Source organism: Lathamus discolor, chromosome 3, assembly GCF_037157495.1.
Source record: "Lathamus discolor isolate bLatDis1 chromosome 3, bLatDis1.hap1, whole genome shotgun sequence".
Classification (NCBI taxonomy): domain Eukaryota; kingdom Metazoa; phylum Chordata; class Aves; order Psittaciformes; family Psittacidae; genus Lathamus; species Lathamus discolor.
Genome location: NC_088886.1, coordinates 20540285 through 20562016, shown reverse-complemented (window position 1 = coordinate 20562016; position 21732 = coordinate 20540285). Strand labels below are relative to the sequence as shown.

Here is a 21732-nt window from a genome sequence, read left to right as displayed (position 1 = left end):
CTGCCCCCCCCCCCCCCCCCCGCGACTTCGTGGCTCCCCGGCCCGGGAGCAACGGGGTCCTGCTGGGACACCCACCTCCCCTCGCTCCGGGGGGCCCGGCACAGCCCTGCCGCTCTCCCTCCCCTCCTCCTCCTCCCTCTCTCCTCCCTCCGGGGAGTGGGGGGGCCCGGGCGGGCTGGGGCGGGGAGGGGAAGGGAAGGAGGTGGGATCATGGAGACGGGACCCAATGAGCCCGAAAAACGTGCCCCGCTCGCAGCGCTTTTAGCGCGGCGAACGGACAACAGCAGCCTCCCGGCGGCGTGCGGAGAGTCCGCGCCCCCTGCCCGCCCCATCCCGGCCGGTCCCCAACCACCCCGGCGGTCCCCATCATGGCGCTGGGAAAGTTGCAGAAGGTGCTGATCAGCGACAGCCTGGACCCCTGCTGCCGGGAGATCCTGCAGGCGGGCGGCCTCCGGGTACAGGAGAAGCCCGGTCTGAGCAAGGAGGAGCTGCTGCGGGAGATCCGGGTGAGCGCGGCCGGGCTGCAATCGTGGGGGGATGAGTGTTGGGGGGGCGCAGCGGGCCCGGCTGCCCCGGGTGGCAGCAGACCCCCCTCGATCGGCGGGGCTGGTCCCCGCCTCCCGTCTGATGCAAGAGCCCGGCCGGTTTCGCACGGCGGATCGCAGCCCCCTGCAGAGCCCGTCCCCAGCCCGCGGCCAGCCGGTAGCACCGGCCGCGGTGCTGGTCCCACCAGCCGTGTCTGTCCCCACAGGACTGCGATGGGCTCATCGTCCGCTCGGCCACCAAAGTCACGGCCGACGTGCTGGAAGCGGCAGAGAGGCTGCAGGTGGTGGGCAGAGCAGGTACCGGCGTGGACAATGTCGATGTGGAGGCAGCCACCAGGAAGGGGGTCCTGGTCATGAAGTAAGAGCAGGAGCACGGGGGCGTCCCTGACTGTGCTCCTGGGGAAACAGGGGAGGCTTCATCAGGGTGCCCTCCCCACCATTGGTACCCCCTGGCACCATCTTGGGGATCTCCATCCTCATGGGGTGCAGAGAGGCATCAGCCCGGGGGTGGCACACCAGTGACACTGCTCTCCATCCCCAGCACACCCACTGGGAATAGCCTCAGTGCCGCCGAGCTCACCTGCGGGATGATATTGTCCTTGGCCAGGTGAGTGCAGGGCAGGATAGGGGGACAGACGCAGGCCCCATGGCTCCTGCCCCTGCGCTGACTGCAGCCTCCCTTTTAGGCAAATCCCGCAGGCAGCTGCCTCCATGAAGGAGGGCAAGTGGGACCGTAAGAAGGTAGGAGGCAGGCACGGCAGCCCAGACAGGACTGGGTGGTGGGTGCCTGTGTGGGATGCGCTCTCTCACTCTCTACTTTGCACCTCAGTACATGGGCATGGAGCTGAATGGGAAGACACTGGGTGTGCTGGGGCTGGGGCGCATCGGCAGGGAGGTGGCCACCCGCATGCAGGCCTTTGGCATGAAGGTAAGGAGCTGGGGCAGGGAGGAGCAATGGAGAGCATGGCCTCCCACTGTGCTGGGCTGCACGAGCAAGCACCCACTCTGCCTCAGACCATAGGCTATGACCCCATCATCCCCCCTGAAACCTCGGCCACCTTCGGCGTGGAACAACTGCCACTGGAGCAGATCTGGCCCCGCTGCGACTTCATCACGGTGCACACGCCGCTGCTGCCCTCCACCACAGGTACGGGGCAGCTGCCAGCACAGGGGGGCTGGGGAGAGCCGGCAGCCCCCCTGCTCACAGCACTCCCTCTGCAGGGCTCCTGAACGACAGCACCTTCGCCAAGTGCCGCCGCGGGGTGCAGGTGGTGAACTGCGCCCGCGGTGGCATTGTGGACGAGGGGGCGCTGCTGCGGGCGCTGCGGTCGGGGCAGTGCGGCGGAGCCGCCCTCGATGTCTTCACGCAGGTGAGCAGCGCTGGGAGGACCCCCCGAGCTTGGCTTTGTCTCGGCATCACCGGAACTCTGCCCAAGCCAGGCCGGGGCAGCTCAGCGAACCCTGCAGGCACAGCTTCCCTCCCGTCAAGAGAGGAGAGCCGAGTGCCCCCCGCCAGATCCCAGGTGGGCGCTGGGAGCTCATGGTGTGATGGGACTGTGTTGGCAGGAGCCTCCGAAGGATCGAGACCTGGTGAACCATCCCAACGTCATCTGCTGCCCGCACCTGGGGGCCAGCACGCGGGAGGCACAGAGCCGCTGCGGCAAGGAGATTGCCATGCAGATTGTCGACATGGCCACAGGGAAGGGGCTGGCTGGCATAGTGAGTCCCCTGCCGGGCACCTGACCTCCGTGCCTCAGTTTCCCCATCTGTAAAACATGGGTGCGCTGGGAGCAACCACATGTACTCACTGGTGGGTTCTCATGGCTCCCCCTGCTCTTCCTCACAGGTCAACGGCCAGGCTCTCAGCAAGGCTTTTGCACCCCAGACCAAGCCCTGGATTGCCCTGGCCAGGGCTCTGGGCACAGTGCTGCGCACAGCGGGCAAGCAAGCACAGGGCAATGTGCAGGTCTGCACCCTAGGTGAGGCTGTGCCCCATGTCTGAGTCCAGGGACACTGACGGGTGGGCAGTGGAGCAGAGTGTGCAGGGACCCACTGGGCTGGGTGAATGGGAAGAAGTGTGGGAGAGCAGCCAGGAGGAGGGATGAACACGGGGTGGTTGATGATGAGATGGGAGTGTGGTGGGAGGATGGGAACACAGCAGCATGGACAGGTGCACGGATGAATGGGTGCATGGATCGGTGCATGGATGAGAGTAGGGATGGGTGGGTGGATGGGTGAAAGGACCAGCCCCCGGCTCGCTGCTCCAGCATGGGGCTGACCTCTCTGCTGCTCGCCCATTCACACCCAGCTTCCTCCCTGTGCCCCAGGAACACCTCTGCGGGAGGCCGGGAGCTACCTGACGCCTGCCGTGACTGCGGGCATGCTGGCTGGAGGCGTGCAGGAGGTGACCCTGGTGAACGCCCTGCTGCTGGCCCAGGAGGCTGGGCTAAAGGTGCGTAGGCACCCCGGGCTCCGCACATCAGCCTGGCACGCCCAGACCCTTTCCTTCCAAGTGGCATGAACCTGGGGTCGCCCCTGGGGCTGCCAATGAAGCTCCGAGGCTGAGGCGCATCCCTTGGGATGCCTCCTGCGCCCTACCGCACCCAGGAGCTGGGCACTGAGCAACCACGTGTCTTCAGCAGGTCACAACCACACACAGCGATGTGGCTGCCGAGCCTGACAGCAGTGCTGGATTACTGCAGGTGTCCCTGCAGGACACCCCACACCAGGTAGCAGGGACGGTGCAGGGCAGCACCCCGGTGCTGCAGGAGCTCAATGGGGCCACCTTCAAGCAGCCAGCCCCACTGGCCGGCCCCATCCTCATCTACAGAGCCAAAGCCTCTGAGCTCAGTGCTCTCTCCACGCTTGCTGGTAAGCCCCCACACTGGCCCTGAGCTGGGAGGGACAACCTGGGGGGAAACCCACATCTGCCTTGAAGCTGAGCCCCTGCAGCAGCAGGAAGGGACAGATGTTGCATGGAGGGACTGGATGGGGGCAGGGGGCTGGGGGCTGGGGGGCAAAGGACTTAGGGGGTGGGGGGAAAGTAATGGCATTGTGGGTGTCGGGGTGAGCAGAGCCCGGCTACCCACTGGGTGCTGGGGCGGTGGGGCAGCACGTGGTCCCTCACCCCTCTCCTCCTCTGCAGGGCTGCTGGGGAAGGTGGGGGTCCAGCTCCAGTCCTACCACAGCTCCAGCACGGTGGCGGGGGAGCAGTGGAATGTCATGGGGCTCTCAGCTCCGCTGTCTGACCTTGGCGAGCTGAAGTCACGTGTCACAGAGGTGTTCCAGCTCCACCTGTAGGCCCTGACCCCCGGAAAGGGCTCTCCCCCTGGCCACAACACCTGGACCACCCCCTGCAACTGGGGAAGCATCACACCCGGCCGCTCCTGGCCCCCATGTGGGGCTTGGGGTGGCCCCATGCTCAATAAAGGGTGCAGAAGGAAAGAGCATGTGATGCCTTGCCTGTGCAGTCCCTTGCCCTTGACCCCAGCCTTCTCTCCCCAGCCTCCCTCCCTCCAGACCCCAGTGCCCCACTCTGCTGTTTGCTCAAGGGTGCAAAGGTCTCTGCGGCTGCTGCAGCCCCACTGAGGTCCCATCTGGCCACAGTCCTGTGCTGAGACATGGCCCAGAGAGCAGGCAGTGCTCCAAGGGGGCTGAGCTCTCCCGTGAGCCCCCACATCAGCTGCCTCCTGCAGCGCCCTGAGTTTTCCTGTGGGGATGTTCCCATTTACCTACATCATGAGGAAAACGGCATCTTGCCACCCCCAAACTGGAGACTGGGGAGCTGGGCTTTACTTGGCTCCCCAAGATGTCAGGGCATGCTCTCATCCTGGGCAAGTAGCGGGCACTGAGACACATGTCCAGTGGGGCAAGTGGCCATGTTGGGTGCCAATGGGGTAAACCCTGTAAGAGGCTGTGATCCAGTCTCAAGGTGGTTGAGGGAAGGGCACCTGGGTGGGAGGGGACCTCTCATGACCAGAAGCCAGAGCCGGGCTGCTGCCCCCTCTCGTCTGTGCCTTTATTCCCTCATGCTGCCTAGGTGCTTGCAGAAAATGCTGCCATCTCCACCAGCTGCAAGGCCAGAGGTGCTGCTGGCCATTTCCCAGCCATCCAAGGTGGGGTTTCCTGCAGAAGCCAGCACCAGATTTGGGGATGAGGAAGGATATGACAGGGAAGAGGGGATGCCAGCAGAGAAGAGAGCACACCCCTCCCCAGCGCTCACCATTCCGGTCCCTCCTAGATGGGCTTCCTGGCATACTGCCGGCGGTACTTGGCGTCCACTCGTGTCAGGTACCAGGTGCCAGGGAAGAGATCTGCCTGGGAGCCGTGGGGAGTGTGGTCGGCTGCAGGGAGAGGATGGTGATGCTCAGTGGGACCGTGCGGTCCTGTCAGGGGGGTGCTGCATCCCCCCAGCCCTGCTCACCCAAGTGATGGGTTTCCTCCCGCTGCTTCATGATCTCGGCGAAGTTCTGCGGTGCCACACGCTTGCGGGCATCCAGGCGAGCCGGGAGATCAGCCAGGCTGGAGACCAGCTTGTCCAGGGGCGAGCCTACCAGTGGGCACCCCTTGGGTCAGACGGTACAGCCTGCAGCCCCAGCCCTGCAGCCCCACGCTTCCCAGGCCCCCTCTCCCACGGGGCTCACCCGGGGCTGCATCCTGCGAGACGCGGAAGGAGAACATGCTGGAAGCCAGCCCCGAGCCGTAAGAGAAGGCACCGATCCGGGAGCCGGCCAGGTCCCGTGCTGAGGACCTGCATTGAGGGGTTGGGGGGGTTAGAATGGGTTTGGTGCTGGGGGGATGCAGGGCTGGGGGGGGTGTAGGAGCCGGCTGCCTCCTGCCCTGCTTGCAGGCCAGGGGGTCCTGGGAGTCAGGGCTGCATTGCAGAGGGTGCATGGCCCTGGGCTGCAGTGGTGCCGGGGAGCCCCAGCATGAGCCTTTCCTCCCGCTGGGTGCCTGGCCGTTCCCATGGCTCCTCTGTTGCTGGGTCAGCCATTCCGCCAGGCGTGACAATGGGGTTTTCATCCTCCCAGCGCCAAAAGAAGGACTTTGTGCGAGCTGGGATGAAAAGGCTGGCAGGGAGTTGGCGCAGAGTGGGACACATCCACACCAGGGGTTACATGCGATGAAAGTGTAAAGTCTTTGGGGAGCGGAATGCGTACTGGCACCCGCACCCCTAGCCAGCCAGGCCAGAAACTGCCCTCCCCCAAATGACCCCCCCCAACCCTGAGCCAGCTTTTTGGGGGACTCACTGTGCCAGGAGGGAGGCCAGGCAGCCATACATGGATGGCGTGTACATGTTGCCATTGCGGGAGGAGAGGAGCAGGGAGGGCTTTGTTTTCCGGTTGAAGATCTCCTGGCTGGCCGCCTGGAATGCCTTCTCCACATCCTTGCTGGTGTAGGTGTCCTCCAGCTTCACACCGCTGCTCAGAGAGAGGCTGTCGTGAGCCCCACATAGGCATGTCCGCAGCTGGGCTGGGCAATGGGGGACACGGCATGGGGACCCACCGAAAGGGCTGCAGCCCCTTGTAGAGGCCGGCGGCTGTGTCGGGGTTGGGGGCGGCCAAGAAGTCATTCAGCAGCAGCCGCCCCACTGACTTCTGCACCAGCTTGCAGAAGGGTGTGTGGAAGATGATGAACTTGAAGTCATCGAGGGTGAAGGGCCGCTGAATGCCAGCTGGAGGGCAATTTGTGGCCATCAGCATCCAGTGGGATGGTGTGGGCATCCCAAGGGTGCCGCTGCTTACCCTGCTTCCACTGGCTCTCTGCCTTCCGGCGGTAAACGGCATAGCAGCGGTCCAGCGCCCGCAGGTAGCACTGGATGGAAAGCTGCCCGTCCACCACTGGGTACTCAGAGGACAGGTCTGGCTTGTAGAAATCATAAGCGTGCTCCATGTGGGTTCCCCGCAGGCCTGGGGGCACAGGGAGAGCTGGCTGTCAGGGGCACTGGCGGGGTCCCAGCCCGATGGTTGCACACAGAGGTGCTGCCTGCCATGCTGTGCCAGCCCTGGTATCTGCCAGCCTCCCTGGGCTGCTCCATGGTACCCACAGGAGCGTGTCTGCTGGGATCCTGGGATACCAAGCACCAGGCAGCCACCAGGGCTGCCAGAACTCCCACTGCTGGAACTGAGCAGCTCTGTCAGGGTTGGGACATGGGTGTATGGCCCCCAGGGACAGCACCCACCAGCTCACCATCCCCAGGGCCCCAGGACACCAACCTCTCTCCAGCACCAGCGGGGCATTGGGTCCCACCAGCATGGCAATGGCACCGGCACCTCCTGTGGGCCGCGCATTCCCTGTGGCATAGACGGCGATGTCCCCACACACCACCACAGCGTAGCGACCTGAGGGAGGACAGGGGGGCCGGTGGGGCCATTAGTGGGTGGAATCCTCCATCCCATGGCCCCCATGTACTCCCACGCCATACTACTGGGTGTCATGGCCAAGGTGGGCAAACAACAGGAGTGATGGAGAGCTGGGAGGGGCAACAGCTCCCTTTGAGTCTTGCTGCGGCATCTCTCTGTTTCCTGCCTCCTTCCCCCATCCCCTGGCACCCACCCAACACACAACCCCCCATGCCCATGGCACAGTCCCTGCTGCACGCACCATCCCAGGCACTGGACTCCACCCAGGCGGCTGCATTGAAGAGCGAAGCCGTTCCCCCATAGCAGGCGTTGGTGGTGTCGATGCCCTCCACGTCAGTGTTGCCCGAGTCATGGAAAAGCTGCATGAGGACGGTCTTGACGGCCTTGGACTTGTCAATGACGGTCTCGGTGCCCACTTCCAGGCGGCCGATGGCATCCCAGGAGAGGCGCCCGCGCTCCACCAGCCGCTGCACCACCGTCAGGCACAGGGAGTTGATGTCCTCGTGGGCAGCGCAGAAGCCCATCTGCTGCTGGCCCAAGCCCCGTGTGTACTTGCCAGCCTCCACGCCATCATACTGCTCCAGCTCCTCCTGCTCCACGTACTGGGCAGGGAAGTACACCTCCAGCGCCAGGATACCCACGTCCTTGGGCCAGGTGCCCGTCCCAGCAGTGCTGGAGAGACTGTGGGGCAGAGGGAGCAGTGACGGTCCTGCGGCAGCCCTGAGCCTTTGGGATATGCGGTGGTCCCAGGGAAGTGCCACCAATGAGCATCCCAAGCTATGAGCACCCCAAATCCCTGCTGGCTCCCTGGCAGCCCTATGGGGAGGAGGGAGGGCATCCCCTTCCCCAGCAAGGTTCAAGAGCACTGCCAGCTCCCCGACCTGTCCCTGGATATGCCCCCAGCCCAGCCGATCCGCGTGGGTGCTCACCATGCCCTCTGCACAACCGTGGCGTGCTGGGGTCCCCACAGCGCCCATTCCGGCCCCGGCGACGTCCGCCTTGCCCCCCAGCAGCGCGCGGCACGGCCAACCAAGCGCAACATCTTCACCCTGCTGCTGCACAGACGGTGGGACAGGATGGCCGCGGGGATAGGCCTTGTGTGGTGCTTTTATACACGGCACAGGCGGCCCGGCACAGCCCTCCTGGCCCTTATCAACACACTGGCCCCTGGCGCTCAAAGGTCACCAAGCGGCAGCCAACACGACAGGGACAGCCGAGCGAGCGCTGGCTTCGGAGGAGGGAGCTTGCAAGATGTCTCTGCCTTGCACCCCGAAACGTGAGGATGAGCTCGGCTGGGGGCCGGGCTGGGCAGTGGGAAGGGCTCTGCTGCAGCCGCGGCTCCCGGTGCTGTGCGGCGGTGGCAGTGCCGGTGACTGCCCCTCACCCGCGCAGCTCCGGTCACTGCGTGGTGCCCTCCCCGCCTGCCCTGGGCTGCCCGGGCCGGAGCAGAGGGCGGCTGGGGATGTGGTGCCAGCACCGTCCCCGCTGCCGGGGACGAGATCCACCTCCGCCACGGGCCGCAGCGCTGCGGGTGAGGAGCCCATGAGCTGGGCGGGGGCAGAGCCGTCTTCAGAGCAGCGGACAGCCACGTGACGCCTGTGGCAGCGCGGTGTGACACAGGAGGGGACCTTTGGTCCTGGTACTGCTGTCAACATGGCCATGGGGCGGTACCGCAGCCCCCAGACCCCTGCAAAGCCACCTGCACACAGGCGGGCACCCATCCTCACATGGGCACACCCACAACAGCTCCCATCCTCGCCCACATCCACGTCCCGCACGCTGAGGACACTCCCGTCGCCTCCCCTGCTCCCCAGGGACACCTGTCCCGTTTGGCACAGAACGGCTGGGAATGAGCAAACACGAGAGCCCAGCCGGGAGAGCCACCAGCCCCGCGGCTCCTGCGACTCACTCCCAAAAGGCTCCGACAGCAGCGGCAGCTGAAAGGAGGCAGATTCGGCTCACGGCAAGCTCAGGGAAGCTCAGGGAGCCGCCTCTCCCAGGGCTTTGCACCAGCACCAGGCTCACACAGCACTTGCAAGCTCCTTTTTTAATAGGTGTATTTTTAGGAGTTGGGGAGAGGAGCAGAGGTGACAGGAGGAGCTGATGTGGGGCCCGCCACGCGCCCAGGCGCGGTCCTCAGTGCAAGGGTGTGAGCTTGCAGATGTAGTGATGCTGCTGGGCACAGTCGGTGCTGGACCACAGGGTGAAGCCTGCCAGAGAGGTGGGGATTGGCAGGGTCACGTCGAGGACAGGGGCAGCAGCTCTGCCTGCCATAGTCCCCAGGGTAAGGGGACCCGGAGGAGGGAGAGGGAGGGATGCTGGTTGAGACGGAGCACTGGAGGTGGATGCGGGGTCTGGGCACTCACCGCTGAGGTGGGTCAGCATGCCACAGGTCCCCCCAAGGGCACCGTTCCCAGGCAGCCCGCTGGTGATGTTGTACTTGTCCCCACTCGCCCACTGCCAGGCCTGGCTCTGCGCAGGGAGAGTGGACTAGAGCCATGGCTCTGCTGCCTCGCAGCCCCCACCACCCTGCTGCTCCCAGCCTCACCTGCTGCCCATAGCGGAGGCCGAGCCAGACGGGCTGCACACGCTGGTAGTAGGAGATGACCCTCCGCAGGGTGGCTGCTTCCTGGGGCTCCTCCACCCAAGCCAGGTGGGCACCGGCAAAGCTGGCCTGGCACTGCCTCTATAGGGAGAGCCAAGAGTGCCAGGGCATTCCAGGCAGATGGCTCGCCCCAGCCACCCCTGTACCCTAGCAGCCTTACCTCGGCCTCATCCCAGCTCTGGAGCTGACTGAAATACTTCAAGCAGCTGAGCTTGTAATAGTACCAGCCCTTGGGGCAGTAGTCTATGTACCGGGCACCTGCGGAGGGAGAGCCACAGGGAGGGATGGGGGAGCTGGCCTCACCAGCCAGAGGGGACCATGGCTCACACCTGGCCACACCGTAGAACTGGCTGCCACCCAAGCCACAGAACTTACCGGCCGGCTGCAGGAGCCCCACACAGCCCAGCATCAGGAAGGAAAGTCTGGTTGCTGCCACCATGCTCCTTGCTCCTGGAAGCATCCCCTGTAAGAGCGCAGGGGGTCACATCAAGCCCCTCAGGGATGGGTGATGCTGCTCATGCCCAGAGGGTGCAGTCCTGCCGTACCGTGAGCTGAATCTGCCTCCTTTCAGCCAGCTGGAGGAGATGGCAGCCCTGGGGCTGTGCCTCCCTCTCCCCTGGCACAGCTCACCACCCTGTGCCAGCACCCCATCCATCCCCAGGCATGGCCCAGGGTCCCTACTGCAGCTCCATGTCCTGGCCCCACCAGTCTCAGCCTTGGCTGGGTGAGCCAAGCTGCCCTGTGGGGACATGGGAACACGCTGCCACAGGCATAGGGGAGGGAAATCCAACCCTGCCCTGGCATCGGGCAGCAGCAGCAATGGCACAGGCAGAAACACAGCTGGTAGGGCTGCAGGGACTATGCACACACTGTCACCCCCCAAGCTCATAGCACTGCCCAGGCCAGGAAGGCAAATCAACCACATCATTGCCTTTATCTGGGCTAATCTCTGGGCATGGGGGCTGATTTGCAGACTCGGCTTGTTTTCCCCTCAAAGAAGCAGTGACAAAGGCCAGGGTGAGGCTGAAAATTGCATTGTTGCAGCCTGCCCCAAGCAGCAAGGGCAGCGCTCAGCTCCCCTGGGAGCTGCCAGGGCTGCCACAGGCTCCTGCTCACCCACAAGCCACCATGGAGCACCCTAAGGCCCCAGCCACCCTGTGACGGTCCCCGTCCTCACCTGCTCTCTGGAGATTGGGGGGAATAACGGCTTCTTGTGGGCCGCCGGGAGAGAAGAGCTGCCCTTTATAGCCCAGTGCTCACCAGCATCGGTGTTTGCCCAGATCAGGTGGTTCCCACCATAAAAATCTCAATGCTGTCTCCCCTCTATCCCCCCTACTTTGCTGGAAAGATGCCCAGATCTCTGCTCTGTTTGCATTCAACTTTTCTCCAGAGGAGACAGGAAGAACCTCTCCTAGTTGGTCAATAAACCCCCTGCAATTAGCGTAAATTACCAACGTAAACACGGGGAGAACCTTGCAGCAAAGAGCAGCCGAGAGCCGGGCAGGGATGCCTGCTGGCCCAGCTCCGGCTGCGCTGGGGGCTGGCAGGGGTGAGCCCTAGGGCAGCCCGCACTGATCCTGGCCGGAGCATCCCTGCAGCGAGCGGCTGGGCCATGGGTACCACCCGCTGGCATTGCCCATGTCCCCAGCCAAGGGACGGCACGTGGCCGGGCCCTACGTCCTGCCATGCGTCACCCACACACCGCCCTTGTTTGAACTGCCTGGGAATGTTTGTCAAGAGGATGCAGGACGCAGGGATGTGGGAACAGCCTGTGGCCGGGGGCTGGTGGGTGCCATCAGATAGCAGTGGGGATGCCCAGCCCTCACACCCAGCTTTGACGCAGGGCTTCATCAGCCTGCATCCTGTGGGAGGAAGGGGGAGGTCCTGAAGCAGCAGCCCCCCACCAGCCCTGCCCCACGGCTACCTGCAGCCTGGCCCTGCGGAGGCTGCTGCTAGCACAGAACAGCAGAGGGGCTGCCCCTGCCCCAGCAGACAGAGCTCTTCAGCAAGGTCAGGCACAGCCTTCTCTGTCACTGTCCCTGCCCGTCACCCCAGGCTGTCCTCTTGCACTGGTGGGAGGAAACTGAAGCTCACCTACCCCACTGCTTTGACCATGCTGCTCTGCAGCACTGCTTTGCTGGCTAATACAGCAAAGCAGCTTCAAGAGCTCCTCACGCTGCCTGTCCAGAGGGTGCAAAGCTGCTCAGTGCCCTGCTGCTGCCAGCTATGGCCAGTGCCTGTCTCTCCTTCCTTCAGCCCTTCCCAAGACCCTTGGAGAAGGCCCCTGGGAGCTACCCAGGAGGCAGCTACCCACAGAGGATCCATCCGCAGAGCTGAGCCCACCTTTCCCCAACACGGAGAGCTTACAGCAGGCTGAAGCTGTTCCTGCTGCCTGCCTGGCTCAAGCCATGTCCCCCGGGGATCTCACACGGCTCCTTTGTGGCAGTATTTACTGAAACACGAAGGCAGCAAGTACTGCTACACCCACAGGGAGCAGCCCCACAGCAGCGTGCAGTGGCACGTCTGGCTCTTGCCCTGCGGTGGGAGGAGGATCAGACCCATCTCCTTCACCCACACAGCCAGGCTAGAGCTGCTGCAAGGCTCAGCCAGCTTGCTAGGCACCTTCCAGCATCAAACAGATAAAAGCCTTCTTGTGTCCAAGCACAGCTGCTGCCTGCTACATTTTCTCCTTAGAGAGACCAGCCGCTCTATCTAATGGGGAAACCCTTCAAATACAGCAACCCCCAGAAGACAGGATTCACCCTTGCTCTGTGGAAAACCATGAAAATGTTCCCCAGAGGAGCCTGAAGCTCCTCCATCACTCCTCAGTTAGGTAAGGGATGCCCCAGCTCCCTGTCTGGCTGGTTCAACTAGGCTTATTTGGATGCAACACACAAGTTTTCACAAGCCCCTCGTTATCCTGGGCGGGGGAAGAGGCATGTGCCATCCCTGAGGAGATGCAGCTTCAAGTCTCAACCTGAGTATCCTCAAACTCACTGTAGCTGTGCCAGAGACACAGCAGAGCTCACTAAACTTTGGCACTGATGTGCAACCTGTGCAACATGGCTGAAAGCCTCCCAGAGGCTTGCACTTGCCAAGCTGGCTCTGCTGGAAGATAAAGGAGCTGCGCTGTTTGAATATTAAACCCTTAAAATGCCCCCAGCAGCTTTACGCCTGCTAGGCATCGTAATTCAGCTACTGGCTCCATCCCAGTCCACAGTGAGAGCTGGAAACTGGCCAGGTGAGCACTGTTGGAGCCCAGGGCTTCAGTGGCACCTCCCTGCTCAAAATACAGGGCGGCAGCCATTGTCAGCTTGCTCCCCAGCTGCTGAAGTCAAACTTCAGTTCTGAAAACGGCACGCAGGAGCCGTGATTCCCCATTTCAGAGGCTGGGAATTGCACATCTTCATGCACCAGCTTCCAAGCCAAAGCCAGGGAGGCAGCCCCAGTCCTCCTCCCAGCTGGAAGAACAGTGAACAGCCCCGGGAAGCAAGCAGGACCTGAAAGGAGCAAGACCATGGCTCCACTAATCACCACCTGACCCATGCTTGCTCACCACCTTTCTAAAAGCCACACGAAAGCCCGAGCCCTTCTCCAGCTCCCAGACTCCCAGGCAAGTGAGAGCTCTTACTCAAAGCATCCCCAAAACGCCCAGTCCAGTCCTTCCCCATCCTTCCCAGTAAGCCCAGCTGCTTGGCTGCTGGTTGCTGCCCCTTCTCAGCTAACCAAGTCCCAGCATCCTCCAGCTACAGCCCAGCTGGGCTGTTTTCAGCTCCTAGGCACAGCTCCCTTGGATGGAGCTAAGTGTTGGGGCTCATGTGGCGCAGAGCCACAGCACAGAGCACCCCTGAGGCCCAAAAGCTCTCTCCTGACATGAACTCCACAGGCCCAAATAAGCCTTTGCTTGTCAGGGGTCTGAACAGCCATCAAACACTGAAGATTCATTCATAATCCAGTGGCTGTGCCACGACAGCTGGGAAGACAAATGAAAACAGCAGCACACAGACACTGGGCACATACTCTTTATTCTGGGGATAAAAATTGCTTATACATTTTGCAGCAACTATTTTCATAAAAGACTTTTATAAAAAATGTAAAAATAAGCAAATATTTTCCATTATTAATATAGGAAAATGCTGCTGTGTGAATGGTTACTCTACAACTTATGAGATAAAATACCACCTTAAGGAGATATTATCTTTACAAGTAGTTAAAAAAAGAAAGGCAGAGGGCCATCGTATTAACACGCCAGGCATGAAGCCGGCTTCATTCCACAGAAAGCACTCATCTTGTAAAAGGTAGCCACATATTTAAAAAGGCACTTGGTTATTTGGGGCTAACAAGGAAAAGCCCTTTGTTTCTCTAGCATCGATGTAGCAACACTTCATTATTTGCAGTGAAACATGTACCTGGACAGAACTCCGGGAGCTCGCAGGCTCCTGCCTGGAGATCTGAGTCGGTTGCAGCTAAACTTCACAGGATGCACTGCAGCAAGCGTGCCAGGGAACGCTGTGTGCACCGTAAAAAGCAGTAACTTCAGAGTTAAAAACTTCAGCCCAAAATGACGGCCCCGGGAACCAGCTCCTCCTGAGGCCCTGCCTTCATGTACCATTGAGTCGAATCAAAGGAAAAAGCTTTTGCCCTTTGATTAGAGTGGAAAGAAGCATCGAAGGAAATACTGTACATGGTAGGATGCTGAAGGGCCGCTGCTCGGTGGGGAGTGGCCTTCTCTGTCCTTTGGCGGCAGCCGACAGCCCCGATCTCTTTGGAACATGTGTCTGCAGGGTTCCCCTGAAGAGGTAGGAGCAAACCAACCCCGGAAATGTTCACTTCGGCTGCTGACTGGTTCAGAGCCCTTCAGGGAAGCATTACTCTTGCGGACAAAGCAGAAGGAGCGGCTGTTTTTCTAAGGTCAGTGACAGCTGGCTTCTGTAACTCCAAAAATCTCAGGGAAGCTGCAGTACAAATGGCACTACCGCCCCACAGAGCACATGGGGGCATCTCGGCTGGGAAACCTCGATATGGGCTGAAGCTGAGAGCAGAGGACAGCCCCAAGCCTGTTAACTGAACTGCATCAGGCAACAGTTTCTGAGCTATTTTGCCTGCTGCTTAAGGTCAGCTCCTGGCTTCAGGCGTGTTGCTGCTGCTGGAAGCCTGCTCTGGAGTCAGTGCTGCAGCTTCCTTGATGAGAGGGGAAGACAAAGCAGCCCTGTCCCAAGCCTGGAGTGGAAGGGACACTTTTCAAAGGGCTGGACATGGTTCCTGACACAGAAGGAGACACACTGCAAACACGTAATGACATCCTTGACATTTCTTGATAATACCATGACAAGGCAGCATATGGTACCTGGAGGACAGGACACAGCCACCCTTGGATGGAGGGGCAGGGAGTACTGTGCAAGAATGCTGGGAGCTTGTGTTACAAGGTTTTGAAACGCTCATGCTCATACCAAAAGTTTCCCAAAAGGCCTATATGGATTGCAGGGCGTCTCTTCCAGCATGGGAGCCTGTGAAGGCAGTCATGGACACACCTGGAAGGACAGGGGTACAGGGAGGGTAGTGTGTCAAAATGGTCAGGTGTGTCCCAGGGAAGACATACAACACAGGAGAGACGCGCCTACAGGCCACCATGGGGGGAAGACCAGGTCAGACCAGCGTTTTAGGGAGCAGGGTAAAAAAAATACAACCAACAAAAAGACCTAAGACTATATGTATATATAATCTCATAATACCTGGGGGGCAGGCAGTGAGAACACTAAGGGGTGTTAGTGGGTCTGTATAAGGCAGAGACTCTGGAAGAGGGCAGGGTGAAGCTGTGTGACAGAAAGTGTCACTTGACCTGCAGGTGTTTTGGGAAGTCCGGCTCACTTGCTGAGCAAGGGCAGCCGAGGGAAAGAGGGGTCTAGGAATGTGGGTGCAGCTCTGAGCTGTGTCAAGACAAGGCAACTTGAACTCGAGGAGAACTAGTAGAAGGTGCTTCAGAGAGAGGTTATGTGGGTAACAGAAGTAGTAACAAAATAAGGATACGCAGCTGGTGTTGGCTAAATTTCTGGAGAAGTGACCACGAGATGCATTAAGCTGAAGAGCTGTCTCCCCAGAGACATGGTGGAACATATTTAAAAGCAGACTGGAGAATCCAGTGCAGACAGCAATCACATCCAAGGTGCATGGGAGTTGGTTAGAAGTGACCCAGTTGGTCTTCTCCATCACCAGCTTCTACAGTTCTCTGTTTAGCATAAAAGCATACAACGCCTACAGCGACCACAGTCCCTCCAAGGAAAGAACAGCCTAGGCTCATTAAGACTCTTGGATACTAAAATGGTTCTTCATTTTCATCCTGGAAGACCTTCATGAGTTCTGGAGTCCACTTTTTGATTGGGCTTCACCTTGGCTAGCCTTCAGGCATACACCTGCATGTTGTTCCGCTGCTGCTCCGTCATGTGAGTGGCGGCTGGCCCGCGCTGGTTGTTACTGGGACTGGTTGCCACATCAGACCAGTCAGAGGCAGAGTGTGGGGAGGAGCTGGACCACTGGTCTGGAGATTCGGGTGACGGAGTCAGGTACGGGTGCTCCCCTTGTAAGTGCCGGTTGTGGCTAGGAGTCCGTTCTGTGGCTGAGGAGTAGCAGCTGTGCTGTGAGGGCGGTGTGGGGTACTTCCCCATCGAGCTCTGGAACTGGTGGTAGGCTGGGAGGACTGTCTGAGCCACCTGCCCGTCCTGCTGAGGGATGGCAGCCATGGAGAATGAGGCACTGGGCAGCTGAGCTAAATCCGGTATCTGGTACATGGAGCTAAGAGGACCAGCCATGTTCTGAGCGCAGTTTGACTGGGCCTGCTGTGGCAGTGCTTGCTGGTTTATGCCACCCTTGGGAACCAGCTGGAAAGTCATAATAGGGGGCAGAGACTCCCTGGACACTCCCATGTGCTTTGTATCTGCTTGCACTAAACCGCTCTGCTGAGAAACAGTGGGGTGTGAATGCATCACCTGCGGCACCATGCCAAACATCTCATTGTACTGGGACTCGTTCACCTCCATCCTGTTCATCCACTCTGCAGAAACGTTGGCTGGCCGGAGCCTGCCGAGCCCACTGTTAGGAGGGGTGGTTCTGTGCTGTGAAAGCAGCTGGCTGACAGACGGGAGCACCGTGCTGGATCCACGACCTAAGGGCTGCATCTCATGGAGGTTGGAGAAGGACATTGTGTGTGCAGCCTGCACAGATGGAGCGGTCAGCAGTGAGCTGGGTGATGAGTGTAACACCCCTGGCGACGGCATCACAGGCGACGATGTTGGTTCGGATGCAAAAGCATGGGGTGATTCTAGGGAATCAACTGGTGACAGGGTCACTGAGCTCTCCGAAAACTGCCCTTTGCCCTCACTGAGGGACTTCTTCCTTCTCCTCTTTGCATCTTTGGTGAGGTTCGTGGGCATGATGCCTTTGGCATTCAGTTTTCGTGACTTCTTGCTTAACGAAGTGTGCTTCAGGTTGAGGAAGGACCTATTTGGGCCACAGATGACTGGGGAGAGAGCAGAGTTCAGCATGGCACCTGGGTGCCCAGCAGGGCTGTGTGCCACATTGTACTCATTGAGAAGCTGCACGATGTCATGGTGCATACGGTCCTGGGCCACATCTCGAGGCAGGCGGTCCATGTGGTCTGTGATGTCTCGATTGGCAAAATGGTCCAGCAAGATTTTTGCTGCTTCAAAACTGCCTTCCCGTGCAGCAAGGAAGAGCGGTGTCTCCTCCTGGAAACACAGAGAATAGGTATTTTAGCGGCTTCGTTGTGGGGTAACTGTCTTACAGCTAACAACCCCTCAGTGGTGCAGCAACACCTGGAAGCACTGTTTAATGCAGTGTCACATTAATTGTCACCTAGAACAACCAACCCACCCTGAGAGATGCCCATTGAAAAAGGCGTATTACAGGAGATGATTTTATACATGGCAGTGGAGCACAGAGGCTAAGGTATTCCACTAGGAAGTTCACTACCAAGAGCAAAAGGATGCTTTGAGTTAGGAAGCACAGCTCTGCTGAGCACACCCAAATTGTACCTTGTTATCCTGCATGTCTCTGTTGGCTCCGTTTTTCAGCAGCACTAGTGTTGCTTCCACGTTATTGACAGCAGCAGCCCAGTGAAGAGCAGATTTACCTGCAGGGAAATCCAACAACTTCAGTAACAAACTAAGGAGCTATCTTCTAAAGCACTAAGATGGACAGAGCATGCTAAGGGAAGAAAGCAACTGCAGTGCAGCTCACAACTCATGAACATGTCCTGGAGTTACGTTTCCACTTTGGAAAGCACCATGCTGTGACATACCCCTATGTTACCAAGAAGCAATGGCACTTCCAGCACTTGCTCTGGGATAATTTTTTTTTATTTTTAAAACAACCTATGCAGAGAGTCACGTCTGCAGTCCAGAAAATCCCACCATATCCAACCCCATATTTCTGCTTCTTTTCCAGGACTGTCTAAACAAGCTCCTGTGCAGCAGCCTGCAGTCTATTATTGCTGGGAAAACTTGCACCGGAGAGCCCAGTATATGATTTAGCCACGGAATTTATGAGCAGCCCACACTCTGGGAGAGCAGAAGCCCATCCCTCCTTACTCACACCATAACAAATATTTGCCCAGCCCAGTATGTCGTGTTCACATTACCGTGGTCATCTACGGCATTCACATCTGCCTGGCAATTAATTAGCTCAGCCACCATTCCTTCCACAGCCAGACGTGCAGCCAGAATTAATGGGGTCGTTCCATCATTCATCCGAGCATCCAAGTCTGTCACTCTGTTACGGATCAGGATCTGGACAACAGGGAAGACAGAGTTTTTTCAATACCACTACAGACCAAAACTAAGGATTCAGCAGAAACTCAAGAGAAACTTTATAATGAGAAAGCAGCCTGAGCACTGAAATGTAAGGACACAGATAACAGATGACAGAGGCAAACAGACCAAATAAATACATGCCAGATGATTCACGCATGCTGAGCTCTTCAAGCTATGAATACCTGAAGAAACTGGATGCAAAACAGTTTCACCTGGTCATCACACTGTGGAAGCCATGAAGCAAGGCTGTGAGTGAACACAGTGCAGCTTGGGCTGGTCCATATAATTACAGATCACAGCTACTCTTAAGTGAGTTCTTTAGTTGCTGTACCTGGAAGACACCCTGGGCATCAGCAGCTACAGCTGCATGCAGGGGAGTCCGTCCCATGTTGTCCCGGGCATTAGCATCCGCACCAGCATCCAGCAAACGTTTTGCAGCATCTGCTCTTGAGTAACGGGCTGCTAAGTGCAGCGCCATCTCCCCAGTCCGGTCAGTCTGGGCCTGCAGGTTGGCACCCTGGTAGATCAAATCTGTTATTATATTCGCTGAGGAATCTTCTGCATCCTCATCTTCCTCGCTGATATCGGAGCTGCCCACACGCAGAGATGCCAACATAAGTGGAGTACATCCATCTGCAACAGAAGAGATACCATAGTAAACTGGTAAGAGCAAAGGAAAGGAAACCCTCTCACATTCCCCTCCCTTTGAGCACCTACAGCTACAGACAATCTCTCCAATCACTTTAACCCAGACCTTTTCTCCTACTGTAAAGCCCAACAGTTAGTGAGTTGTTTTCTTTCCAAGCAGGACTTTAATACCTACCTCACCCAAAGAGAACTCAGATACTTCTCAAATAAGTAAGATAGCTATAAAACAAAAAAAATTTGCTGCTCAGGTGGAAAGCTTCCTCAAAACATACAGGCTACCTAAATTCCTAGGGAGAAGCAAGGGCTATAACATTCAGAGAGTTCAGACAATTAAGTGTAACTATTCACACGGATATTCTAATTGTACACCTAGGGAAAATAAACAACTGACACAAAAATATTATTGGACAACTAGCCACTGATTATTGGTGCATTTTGCAGGTATTAATCTGAAGTTAAATGCAGACAAAAGCCTTCATACTTATTACACACCAAGGTCTTCATGAGAAGGACCCTGAAGATGAAGTAGCATCCTACACATACACAAGCATTGAGGTGCTTCAGTTTCAGCAGACTTTGAACATTACAAGATATTCACTACTCAGACCCAAAGACTTTAACTATAGATGTTAATGCTTGCTTACTGATCTTACTGCATTACTTCACGCACATTACAGGCACATAGAAAATTAGACGGACTAAGAGGGCAGCAAGAGTAAACCACTCTGTGCTAAGTGCCCCACTGGAGCTCTGCAAAGGTGAACACAAATTTTGCTTCTCCAGTGTGGCCTGCTAACAGAAACTGAAGACAATCTTTCAGCAACTGCCTGATTTATTCCATGGACAAGCAGGGGACCTCCCTAGACCCTACAGACAACAGCTTCTCTGCCTGCACACCTCTCAGTCTACCATGCACTATCTGCACCGCATGAAGTGCATGAGCCCTGCTTCCATTTCCCAACTTCTGACCACCTAGCTTTCCTTGATCTCTCCGTTAGAGCAGTACCAAAACTTTCTAGCAATCTACCGTTCTGCCACAGGGAACAGCGTCGAGCAGCGGCAGAGCGCAGGGCTGTGGCCTCCGGATCTGTCCGCAGCCGGGCTGTCAGCAGCAGAATGCCCGCTCCTCCTAGTGGCTTAAAATGACAGGACACGCAGGCTTCCACCGAGCTGCTTTCTCAGAATTTGTTGGACGGCAGCGAAGTGTTGACGTATGGGCCTGGGTCCAGTTCCAAGCTCCAGTCGTGTCTATAGACCCTCTTGCCTGTTGTCCAAGGCTATACTTCCTTTTGTGCTTCTCCCTCCCACTGCTGGCTCTGCTTCCCTGTCCCAGATGAATACTTCTCAGTATTCAAGTCAGGCTGTGGTCTCCACCATACTGCCCTGACACAAAGAGCAGAGAGACAGAGCACAGAAAAGAACTTTCCTTTTCCCCAGCTTTCCCCAGCACTACAGCCCTGGAAAAACCACTCACAGGAAAGGTCTTGCTTGCTCAACCACTGCAATTGATGATCATGCCCAGTTGCTCTATAGGAACACAGCTATAGTATGCATTAAATCTTGGAAAAATCAGCTGCAACCCTCCAAAAAAGTCTCTCAGGTACATGCAGCTCTTTTCAGAGCTTTGCAAGTTGGCCACACATGGGTAGGTTTATGAATCTAGCAAAAAGCACATTCAGCTAGACTGCCACAATTAAATGCTTGATGGACTACTAGGGAAAAAAAAAAACCTACGGACACAATGTCTTTTTTTCCTCCTTCCAGCTTGTTCTCTGAAATAGCTGGAAAAGAACCCAAACGGATCCAGCTGGAGGCAGACACACAGCATGGAAAATTCCAGTCTGAACCACTGAAGTTTTAGTAACTGAAAAGAGGGGCATATAATAGGGACAGTTCATCGGTTTTAATTGTAGGTGGTGTTACCAGTTATGCCTATAATTGCATTACCCTGGTTACACACTCACAATAACTCCAGTGAAAAGAATGTCCTCACCACTCTGGGTATCACAGAGAAAGAACAGCGTGGGGAGACAAAGGTGACAGGAGCATTTTATAAAGACTCTTCTGTTTGCTATCTTTCAAGATGACAGTCCCCAAGTACATGTAAAACACAGAGGCATATGGTAAAGCCAGTTGTTCACCATATAGATATAACTGAAGGACTCATACAAGCACAATATACTGAAAGCTGGGATGCAAAGAACCCACTGGCAATACTTCTATAGGAGACAGGACATCTTGGATCCCTCCAAACTTGAGAGACTGCAGAAGGTCATGGATTAAGAGAAGGAACAACCCTTTGGTACACTGAGGCATTTTAACTTGCCCCTCCTCTCTCTAGAAAATACCTCTACTGTTCAACCTGCCACCTGCACCTGTGGACAGGATCTAACTCACCAGCTTCAGATGGCTCCAGCCCAGACACCTGCACCCAGATCAGTCACCCTCAACACCCTTTGTAATTAGGGGCAGCAAAGCATTACTGGAGTGTGAGCCATTTAGTCTTCAGGAGACTTCTGCTCCAGACACAGATTAACTGCCTCTCAGAAGCACCTATTTCTTTTCTCTGCCTACAAAGGAAGAGGAAAGTGGCCAGGGCAGATGAATAGCTACATTAACTGTGAGGAATCCTACCCTTCCTTACTAACACTTTACTCCAGCACTTCTCAGACTTTCTGAATGATTTCTTCCCCTGACAGTAACTCAGATGCTTGCTTCTGATGCCGCAGAGGGGAATAACTTACAGC

At 57.6% G+C, this 21732-nt stretch overlaps 4 protein-coding genes across 5 annotated transcripts in view; 1 reads left to right on the top strand and 3 right to left on the bottom strand.

The window, feature by feature from the left end:
- The first annotated feature begins 261 nt into the window (after positions 1–261).
- PHGDH (phosphoglycerate dehydrogenase) lies at positions 262–3989 on the top strand. Of its 2 annotated transcripts, none has more exons than XM_065673920.1 (12): positions 262–506; positions 752–903; positions 1087–1152; positions 1232–1286; positions 1375–1473; positions 1560–1692; positions 1767–1915; positions 2112–2264; positions 2392–2524; positions 2873–2997; positions 3185–3416; positions 3691–3989. In XM_065673920.1, exons 1-12 carry the CDS (start codon positions 369–371, stop codon positions 3843–3845), a joined length of 1590 nt encoding a protein of 529 aa, XP_065529992.1. In that variant the 5' UTR covers positions 262–368; the 3' UTR covers positions 3846–3989. The 2 variants fall into 2 exon arrangements, with proteins under 2 accessions (XP_065529992.1, XP_065529991.1); XM_065673919.1 differs by having other exon boundaries at positions 353–506; positions 3188–3416.
- A 550-nt stretch (positions 3990–4539) lies between these two features.
- On the bottom strand, positions 4540–8049 carry HMGCS2 (3-hydroxy-3-methylglutaryl-CoA synthase 2). The gene is made up of 10 exons (XM_065673918.1): positions 7837–8049; positions 7149–7588; positions 6761–6886; positions 6290–6454; positions 6051–6219; positions 5795–5965; positions 5189–5295; positions 4969–5094; positions 4768–4888; positions 4540–4670 (listed from the first exon to the last, which is right to left on the bottom strand). Exons 1-9 carry the CDS (start codon positions 7947–7949, stop codon positions 4782–4784), a joined length of 1524 nt encoding a protein of 507 aa, XP_065529990.1. The 5' UTR covers positions 7950–8049; the 3' UTR covers positions 4540–4670; positions 4768–4781.
- Positions 8050–8948: 899 nt separating this feature from the next.
- Positions 8949–10786, bottom strand: REG4 (regenerating family member 4). The gene is made up of 6 exons (XM_065672601.1): positions 10690–10786; positions 9888–9975; positions 9673–9770; positions 9456–9593; positions 9274–9379; positions 8949–9117 (listed from the first exon to the last, which is right to left on the bottom strand). The coding sequence occupies exons 2-6, from the start codon at positions 9970–9972 to the stop codon at positions 9044–9046; spliced, it is 501 nt and encodes a 166-aa protein (XP_065528673.1). The 5' UTR covers positions 9973–9975; positions 10690–10786; the 3' UTR covers positions 8949–9043.
- Positions 10787–13520: 2734 nt separating this feature from the next.
- NOTCH2 (notch receptor 2) overlaps positions 13521–21732 on the bottom strand; it is an 87447-nt gene continuing 79235 nt past the window's right edge. Inside the window, exons 30-33 of the mRNA XM_065673916.1 lie at positions 18669–18970; positions 18166–18313; positions 17561–17658; positions 13521–17254 (exon numbers count right to left, since the gene is read on the bottom strand). Coding sequence (XP_065529988.1) covers positions 15911–17254; positions 17561–17658; positions 18166–18313; positions 18669–18970 — 1892 coding nt within the window. The 3' untranslated portion in view covers positions 13521–15910. The remainder of the gene's footprint in view (positions 17255–17560; positions 17659–18165; positions 18314–18668; positions 18971–21732) is intronic.

Coding starts and splice junctions, on each gene's coding strand:
- PHGDH (XM_065673920.1), top strand. CDS start 369: ATGGCGCTGGGAAAGTTGCAGAAGGTGCTGATCAGCGACAGCCTGGAC. Junction 1,916..2,111: donor CCCTCGATGTCTTCACGCAG/GTGAGCAGCGCT, acceptor CTGTGTTGGCAG/GAGCCTCCGAAGGATCGAGA. Junction 2,265..2,391: donor GGAAGGGGCTGGCTGGCATA/GTGAGTCCCCTG, acceptor TCTTCCTCACAG/GTCAACGGCCAGGCTCTCAG.
- HMGCS2 (XM_065673918.1), bottom strand. CDS start 7,949: ATGTTGCGCTTGGTTGGCCGTGCCGCGCGCTGCTGGGGGGCAAGGCGG. Junction 5,966..6,050: donor AAGGGGCTGCAGCCCTTTCG/GTGGGTCCCCAT, acceptor CTCTCTGAGCAG/CGGTGTGAAGCTGGAGGACA. Junction 5,296..5,794: donor CTGGCCTCCCTCCTGGCACA/GTGAGTCCCCCA, acceptor CCCTCAATGCAG/GTCCTCAGCACGGGACCTGG.
- REG4 (XM_065672601.1), bottom strand. CDS start 9,972: ATGCTTCCAGGAGCAAGGAGCATGGTGGCAGCAACCAGACTTTCCTTC. Junction 9,771..9,887: donor GGGGCTCCTGCAGCCGGCCG/GTAAGTTCTGTG, acceptor CTCCCTCCGCAG/GTGCCCGGTACATAGACTAC. Junction 9,380..9,455: donor GCCTCCGCTATGGGCAGCAG/GTGAGGCTGGGA, acceptor CTCCCTGCGCAG/AGCCAGGCCTGGCAGTGGGC.